At 40.4% G+C, this 9,541-nt stretch overlaps 1 protein-coding gene across 1 annotated transcript in view; it reads left to right on the forward strand.

Annotated features, from left to right (window-relative positions):
- Positions 1-9,541, forward strand: part of LOC108790659 (vomeronasal type-2 receptor 1-like) — a 38,517-nt gene that overhangs the window by 20,555 nt on the left and 8,421 nt on the right. Inside the window, exons 9-10 of the mRNA XM_018560971.1 lie at positions 7,207-7,504; positions 9,146-9,437. Of these exons, the coding sequence (XP_018416473.1) occupies positions 7,207-7,504; positions 9,146-9,437 (590 nt within the window). The remainder of the gene's footprint in view (positions 1-7,206; positions 7,505-9,145; positions 9,438-9,541) is intronic.

The following is a 9,541-nucleotide window of genomic DNA, read 5'->3' on the forward strand; positions in this document are numbered from 1 at the left end:
GCTATCCCCCCCCCCCCCCCCCCCCCCGTGATAAGTGTGGTGCAGGCAGCAGAAAGCATTTCCTCAGTCTCCCTTCTCCCAGTGATCAGTCTGCTGCAGGTAGAAACAAGCTTTTCCTCAGTCCCCCTACCCCGGTGATCAGTCTGTTGAAGGTAAGAGGAAGCATTTCCTCAGTCTTGCCTCCGCCAGTGATTAGTCTTCTGCAGGCAGGAGGCAGCATTTCCTCAGTTTCCCCTCCTCCAGTAATCAGACTGCAACGTTGTCTTTGTAGCAGTTCACAAGGAGAGAGGACTTATTTATAAAGTATTTTTTCTATTCTGAGCTGTGCTGTGACTAGAAGGTAAAACCCGTGTTCTGTGTTTGGATCAAATAGTTGCATTTGGCCGCACGTGTCCTACTAATGCTGCACTTGCAATGCAAATTGCAGCGGTCACAAACAAAGTTCATCCACGGGATCCCTAAATCACCGGTCAGTGAAAACACACATGATTCCAAAGATAGACATGATATATTCCACATATGATCATGGGCAGTGCTCCTAGTTGAAGAGCGGGGAGATAAGATTACATAGGTTAAGTGGACTATTTCAGGATATTGGCCTAGTGGGCACAACTAGAGAATAACACACATTGAAGGTCAATTTACTTATATTTATATCATGGTATGATGATAACATGTGTATTTATTTAACATCGATCTGACTAATAATTTAGAGACGGCTGTCCATAGAGCCATTTTTACTGCTAGGAGACTTATCGCTCGTAAATGGATATCGCACTCCCTGCCTACTGTATCGGAGTGGATGCTGGAACTAGATAGAATCACTGCCGTTGAACGTGTAACATACCAAAGGAGAGGGCTAGATCATAAATTCTTCCTGGTCTGGTCCCCCTGGCTGAGCTTCAGATCCCAGTAGCCGTAGCTTAATTTTTTCTTCTTTGGTATTAGCATGTACTAAACATCTGTTTCCCAATGGTACTGCCCTTTCTACATATGCAAATACTTACTATAACTCTATGCATCACGTACTGATCGTAGTATGAGGCGCTAGTTTGGTACTTGGTGAAGTTTTATTATTTTTTTTTTTTATATATATGTCTATACTATGTTATTGTCAGTCTTGCGATCTGTCTATAAACACGATCTGATTTAAAAAAAAAGAATTTAAGCTCCCATAAAATAATGAGGCTAAGAAGGGACCATTCTTTGGCACCTATACAGGTCCAGGATAGTTAAAAGAGCTTCAGCAACTCCCAGGAGCCATTTAAAGCCCACTCTACCAAAAATAAACCTTCATTTCACCTTCCTCATTGACACCACTGCATTTCCCATACATTATGTAATTTCGCCACATCTCCTACCGGTTAAGTGAAATGTATACCTCCTGTAGAACACTTTCCCACAATAACCAATTTCCTGATTTCTAATTTCTTGTTCTGCAAAGGCCTTGACTTTAATACTCACATAAGAGAAAGTATAACCACAGTGGTCATGGGGAGGGGGACCAAAATCAACCAAAAGGCTCACAACAAAACCAGTGCCAAGCACAAAAGAGTCTTCTTATATCAGAAACATGTAAAACAAATAAAACAAACAGCGCCTTCTCCTAGTGTTTTAATGTTTTATTGGATAGAGAAAGAAAGTATCTACATCTCATTTCTATCACAAATCCCAATAACAAAAAGTGTATTCTTCATTTTAGGATCATCTCAAAATATCACCCAAACTGTCCTCTCCGCTCCTCTCAAGACCTCCTGCTGTCTAGCTCTCTAATTACTTCCTCCCATGCTCGCCTCCAGGACTTCTCCAGAGTGTCCTCCATCCTCTGGAACTCCTTACCCCAACCTGCCCGCCTATCTTCTACGCTGCTCACCTTTAGGCGATCCTTAAAAACCCATCTCTTCGGGGAAGCCTATTCCACCTCAACATAACTGCCTTTTACTTCTTTCAACAACTCAATCTGAACAATTATTACTTTTTGTATCACTTGCCCCTCCTACTAGATTGTAAGCTCTCATGAGCAGGGCCCTCCTAACCCTATTGTACTGAAACTGTATTGTATTGTAAATTGTATTGTAGCTGTACTGTCTCCTCCATTTTGTAAAGCGCTGTGCAAATTGTTGGAGCTATATAAATCCTGTATAATAATAATAATAATGTGGAATCATTCCTTTATGTCCCGTTGGCCAACATTAAATCCAGATTCATTGGTGTATAGTATAGATACAGCTTAATATTATACAGACATTTATTTCAAACTGAATGCAGCTTGTTGGCCATCTTTAATTAGTGTATGGACACTCCAGAGGAATAAACCCCTTAGTTTTGTGGTTTGTGACAGAACAGAGACATGTAGATTCCTTCTGTTTTAAGAAGACTCAACTGTAATTTATACATTTTAAAAATTATAGTCACATAGGTGAAAGAGACATAGGTAACATTCACATTGAAATAAAATGTTTGTATCCTTGTGCTTTTCTTGAATGTGTGAGGAACACTTGAATTGGTGATATTTACTTTAGTTAAAGCCAACAATTATTATATCAGCTGCCTTCTCTTGGTCTCCCTCTCATTGTGCTTTCTCTGCCCTCTGATCTTCATTGGTTATCCCCAGTGTGAGAGGTGTTGACTACTTCAGATTGCTCTTTGAATAGTTTTTCGCTCTCTGCATCTCCTGAATTTTGGCCAAGACCATAATTTATGATATTTGCTTTTATAGCCACCATGCCAGACAGTAATCTCAGGAGATGGGCAAACCCAAATGTGTCTTATATGGTCATTAACCTAACCTACACACTTGTATGGTAGGGTTAGGGTTATTGCTCCTCCCTTCCCAGAATACAACACATCATTTTTAGGGCTGGTAATGATTAAAATTTTTGTGTTCGATTAATCAAAACTTTTTTTAATCGATTTATTAATTTCGATTAATTATAATGCACATACAGATCCAACTACATTGGTCTATACACATAAAGCACAGCAATGAAGTAATAAAATTAACTAGGATCACACTAATCCAGCACGTTATTAATCTCACGTGGGGCAACTCAGAATAATAACGTGCTGGATTAGTGTGATCCTAGTTCATTGTATGACTTCATTGCTGTGCTGTATGTGTATAGGCCAATGCCTTGGCTGGCGCTCGAGCAGAGTTTCAAAAAAAAAATAATCGATCAAAAAAATTGTAATCGATCAAAAAGATTAACGATTAATCGAGAAATTAATCGTTAATTTGCACAGCCCTAATAATTTTAACTTGGAATAACTATTATTGAATATAATAAAGGTTCAACAGTTGCCTAATTGACTATGTTCGGTTACCTCTTTCTCTTGGCCTTTATTGGTTTCATTGTGAGCTTCCTAGCTCGGAGACTTCCTGACAGCTACAACGAGGTCCAGTTTATTACCTTTAATATGCTGGCTTTCCTCAGTGTCTGGATATCCCAGCATCCCCCAATGCTGGAGGTCTTTACCTTCTTGGCCTCTAGTTAGACTCTGATCATCTGAATGTTTTTTTCCCAAAATGTTTTATCTTGTTTAGTTCCAACATGGCATGTTGGGAATGACCTCATGACTAACACAGGAGGAGCCCCTCTGTATTCCCTAGATCCAGGCCTAGTTACTTGGGTTCCAGGTCGCATGGTGCATGGTACACCCAGAGAACCCTATTCTCCACCAACAAGCTGGCAGACCATGCATTACTAGGCCCCTACCCACTTCCCAACCAAAGCCAGCAACAAATTATCTGCTCCCTTTGTATACGCTTACCATCATTTCCATAGCAATAAAGAGACTCTTCTGTCTATAAATTATTTATACTGAATTGGAAGTTACATAAATACAGTCAATAGACAAACCTCATTCCATCTTTAATGGCTGGCCAAGTTTAACTTTCTTGCCCACTAACAGGGATATCTTAATCCAGTATATTGCCCAGGGATATCTTAATCTTAATCCAGTAACTTAACCTAGTGATGCCCCACTCAGGGTGAAACATATGGCTTTCCCCCAAAGGGGAAGCTGCATGGAGGGTCTATTACATTAACGCAGCTGAGGACCTAATTCTCCACCTAGGGCACACAATAGACCTTAAACCTTTTTAGCTCACAGAAGACTCCCTCTCTTAGTGAACTCGTGCCCTGGTAATAATCAGTGATAGTATCCAGCACACACCCATCCCTGCCTTTAAGAGGCCCTGCCTAACCCTAACAGGCCTTACAAATATATGCATTTGACTGCAAAGTGATGCTGTTGACCTGCTTTGCCTACAATGTACACACATCTCTAATAGAACCTGCTGGGTTCAGAGAAATGCAACACAATGCAGCGCAATGCAAAGTAGGTCAAATTTAGTCTCATTCATCCACGGTGTACCATTGGGGTAAATGGGAATCTGCTGGCCTGTGTTTGATGTGCCTTTAAAAGCCCATGTACACAAGCCCTTATAACATTTTCAGGTCATGCCTGGAGAGGATGAATGCCAATGTTTGAACAGGGGGACTCCAGCCCAGACTTTACACACGTATTCATATACAGTACGTTCTTTGGTTTGCTTTGGAATTTAATAATAATTCATTTTGCCTGTTGAAAATAATAATTATCTCTTGAACGCAAGTTGTTTTTTTTACAGCGGTAGTAATTCCCATAGCAGGTTAATTGACTTAATTCGGTTCCCAGGGAGAAAAGCATCTCTACGTCCTTCTCTTCAGAGAATTTTTCTAACCATTTAATTGCACGGTAGAGCATACCTGACATTTCGTGGCTTGAAATGACTTGCATTGACATGAAACTGACTCTGAAGGGGTTAACTCAATTCACGGGCTACAGATTGATCTTGATATAAAAAGGGGAAGTAAACAAATTGTGAGGAGGTGGGGGACGGCATTCTATAACAGTAAGTATGAAGGACTATCACACATGACTTGCTTGTGCTCACGAGCCAACTTGCACACATCTGCAATGAAATCCCTGTTGTTTATATTATACGGATTATACTTCTATGCAGTTAGATTTCTACATTGTCCATGTGCACTGGGAAGCAGGTTTGGAGCAAAAACTAAATAGGACCCTTCTTATACAAACATTTGTGTTGGTCTGTTGATTAAAATGGACCTTCAGATAACTCTACATGAGTATCTTCTTGACATGTCACAATATACAGCAACCGCTTCATTTTGTAAAGGTTATTATTCAAAAATGTATCCCCGTGCTCCAGTCCAGAGACCATTGGATGGATTCATCTGCCTGGGTTCCATTTACTGAGGATTCTGGAAGTCCTGTTTGAAATTCAGTGAACCCGAACTTAGCAGTAAATTCTATTAAAGTCTACTGTATATCGGAGTGAAGGTTATTATTAATTTCAGGTTATTATTATGGCTAATTGGTAAACTACTGTCCAAAAAATGAATGGGAAGCTGGACACTGTCACAAGGGACATGTACCAATGAAGAAAAAAATGCCATACAGCAGGAAAGATGGTCTTTGCATGCAGCTTCGAGGGTGACCTTGGACTATGCCTTAAAGCTGTATTTGATGTTATAAAACAGTAATATTTTCATGAACAGTCTCAGTGGCAGAGTACACTGGCAGCACACATTTGGCTGTGGAATATATTTTACTGTTACAATTTGCTTGGCTTACATACAGCAGCACCACAATCTGATTAATTTCAGTTTTATTTTTTCCGGTAGCTTTAGCAACAACACATATTTTTATTTTTTTAAACGGTAATAGGGCCACTTTGACCGGCAGATAGAAAATGGCCGGTAGCTTGCTGGGCTGTCCTTGTTTTCACTGCAGCCAAACTGACCTGCTGCTGCTCAATGATTGTCAAGCTCTAGTTAAGAATTAAGAAACCAGAGATGATTCAGCAGTGTAAAACTGGACAGCAGCAGGACATTTGGAATGAGGAAGAATTGGCTAAAATGTACTAGAGAAAGAGTGAAGGGAGGTGTTTTATTACATTATTAATAAGATACACAGCAGGACAATGTTATTGAGCAAGGCTAGACCTAAATTTACTAGAGACAGCAGGTGTTTTACTACAATATTAGGAGATCACAGTGTTAAAGAGCAAGGTTAGACCTAAGTTTACTAGAAACAAAGAGTTCAAGCTGGTTTTTTACTACAGTATTAATAAGAGAGCACAGCAGGACAATGTTAATGAGCAAGGCTAGGCCTACATTTACTTGAGACAAAGGATACGGGAAGGTGTTTTACTACAAGAATTAAGAGACTGCAGATAATACAGTACTGTGAAACTGGCAAGCAATAGGACAGTTTTAATCGTGGCAAAAAGGCCTAACTGGTGTATGCCTGACTTTTATTTTCTCTATGGGGATAAGGAGGTGCAGAAAATATGAGTGATATAATGCAAGGTGGTTTAGGTGCACACTGTTCTTGCAGTTATTTTTTTCCTTATAAATGATGCAGTGTCATGCTGTTGATAGCAGCTCCAAGAGCAGATGGTCAGTAACAAGTGAATGCTCCACTTTGAGTACCCCAAGCTTAAAAACAGACCCAGTCATCATAAAAATAAAAACCCACAAACGACACGGCAATTCTAAAAACCACCCTAAAAAAAATACTGCTGTGTTTACAGCAGGATGACATCACACAAGAAATCTCCTCCAAATGTATCTTTATTTCATACTGTAAAGTCCATAAAAGCAACACACACTTACATGTTTCAGTCCTGCTGGGCCTCATTGGGACCTATTTTATTGTTTTTGTTGTTTTGTATTTTTTTAAATAAACTGTTAAAATCACTTTGATATAAGGAGTGCTACACAGTGGTTGTGCTTTACTGCTCATTCTGACAGTGCAAGTCTATGAGCTGATTCACTAAAAGCAATGCACTCCTTTGTATGGCCAATATCCTATCTCAATGATTCTTAAGAGAAAGAGATAAGATAATTGCCCTTAGCTACTGAAATCTCCCTCTACTGACCAGTCTACAAATCTCAATGTTTAACCAGTTCAGCTCTCTCACCTACATCCCTCATTCTCCATATGAATGAATGAGAGTGCAAAGGGCATGTGTGGATCTGGCTGAGAAGACTTTAACAAGCCTTTGAGTGGCATTGTTGGCAATATCTCATAGGTGAGATAAGACGGGTGAAGAGCTGGCAGCAAACCTTAGGTGTAGTTACACTTTAAAGATCTGGGGTTGGGTCTACTTCTAAACTGTGTATTTTATTACAGGGGATGAAATTTACCAACAGGCCAATATCGACCGAGAGCTGAAAGTATGCACATTGTCTTCTCAGAATAATCTTAGAATGCTGCTCCAAATCTACACTGTAACATGTCACATCCTTCTCTCTCATCTCCTTCTACTCCACCACTGCCATGGACATCAGTGCAGACTGGACATCTCGGAGCTTCAGGAGGTCAAACAGGCAGGAGATATATTGATAGGGGTTGTACTACCCCTTCACCTTGATGCTTCTGTCCAAATCAGCTCCTTCACTGAGAGGCCACCCAGGATTACTTGCTCTGTGTAAGTGGAACTTTATTTGCAAATATTTAGATTACATTTTTTAAAGTGTAATGAGATCTTTAGACCCACTTTAGATGGTTCTATCTGCACATTACTAAAATAGCATGCACCTGTTGGTAACTGAAGACTGAGCCTACACAGAGTGGGAGCATGGGATTCTAACATAACTTATATTTACAGTGCCTCTACCTAATTGGGCCTTGTGCATAGCAAGTGGGACTCCCAACTGAGATAACCCTGTCCCTGGCATGTAACTCACAGTTCCAGATTCTCTTTCAGTGATGAACAGATCAAAGTCCATGGATGCCTTTTAAAAGATTTATTTAGAATAGCAGAACTGGGGGAAGGGAGGACTGGAATATCCAACAATAGCAACTTGCATTCTTTATCTATCAATCCCTGTATGGATCTCATCTTCATCCACTCTCACAGCAGGCTGAAGTAGCTCCATTACAACAGGCTGAAGTAGCTCCATTACAACAGACGTTCCTGTGTCTTCTCTGTTCCAGGTATTGATTGCAGTTTGTACCAGCGGAGGTTCAAGTGTGGCTCCAGTGTCCTCAGTAAATCCATGGTAGTATCCAGGTCAACATGGGTTAGGTCCTTCTATGGTTTTTAAACATGTTCCAGAGCACATGATAGGCCCTGAGGGCCTAAGCCCCCATGCCTGGGCAATAATCCAACCTCTAAAACAGCAACCCCCAACTGAGGAGTAGTTAAAAGAAAAGGCTTGCATACATACACTGCACTAATCCAGGAGGTGTTAGGGATACATCCCTACAAAAGTAATTCTAACATAATATCACAGTAGCGATCCTGTCCCTGGAAGCTCATTGCAAGCCACAGGATCTCTAATAGTGCAAAAAAACACTCTGTTTCTAAGGTTCCACTCTTTTGCTGACTGGACCAGTGAGGCGTCGCTCCACCACTGCTCCCACTCTGTTTCCTTACTGGCCAGGGAGATTGTGCAACATTTCACCTAGTGAAGGAGCACCATGGAAGGGTTGAGCCCTTGTTATATTTAGCAATCTTGCTCATGGCAAGTTGCCAACAGTGACAAGATTGGTACACTGATGACCCTTAAAAAGAACTTGGTACACAAGGGTTCTAAATAGTTTAAAGATTGCATCTGAAATAAAACTCTTTAGGGGTGCTATGGGGGATATCATATATGGCCATTTTTGGAAATTCAAGTTGCCAGGTCATTTCAGGCTTCAATACTTTTGAGTCACCAAACAAGAACAAGCCAGCTCTGAAAAGTCAGAATTCGTTTCTGTATACTAGTGCCAGGTCAGTAACTCAGAAACTATTGAATCCAAAGCAATAGCATGAACGCCAGTGAAACTTTTTCAGAAAGAGGCCAGCATTGGCATCCAACACTGGCACCTTTGTCTTATGACAGGTTTCTTATAAACAGATCTGCCCTTAGAAACTGTAGATATTTTAGTGAACACAGGGTTCTTCTTTAAACTCAGTTTATTGAATCTTTAAAAACAATATGTCACAATGCCATAAATAAATGAGTTCCAAGATGGCTACGATTTCTTCTTAAACAAACTATTTTACTTGTGCATACAAATAGAGCTTTTGAGAGTTCTTTTTTTTTAAAGTGACACTTCTCTTATTGTGTTAATACATTAGATTCCACTTTGAGAGCTACCAGCAGTTCCAAGCCATGACGTTTGCCATGGAAGAGATCAACCAGCACTCCAGTATTCTTCCCAATGTGACACTTGGCTTCCAAGCTTATGATTCCTGCGACACTCTCCATCTGGACCTGGGAAGCTCTTTACAAGTCCTGAGTGGGACCGGAATGGCCATTCCCAACTACAGGTGTCTCCCTGACATTCCTCTAGCAGCCATTATTGGACCAGCAATTTCCACCCACTCCATTTTATTGGCCCATATTCTGGGACTCTACAAATACAATCAGGTACTTTGTTTTTCAGATTTGAATCCTTATTATAATCAGCAAGTTTTAGAACACGTGCATTTTAGTGTTGGCCTTTATGGTTGTTATCGGCAGCTGTAGATCAG

The sequence above is a fragment of the Nanorana parkeri genome, unplaced genomic scaffold, assembly GCF_000935625.1.
Source record: "Nanorana parkeri isolate BGI_ZX_2015 unplaced genomic scaffold, ASM93562v1 scaffold491, whole genome shotgun sequence".
NCBI lineage: Eukaryota > Metazoa > Chordata > Amphibia > Anura > Dicroglossidae > Nanorana > Nanorana parkeri.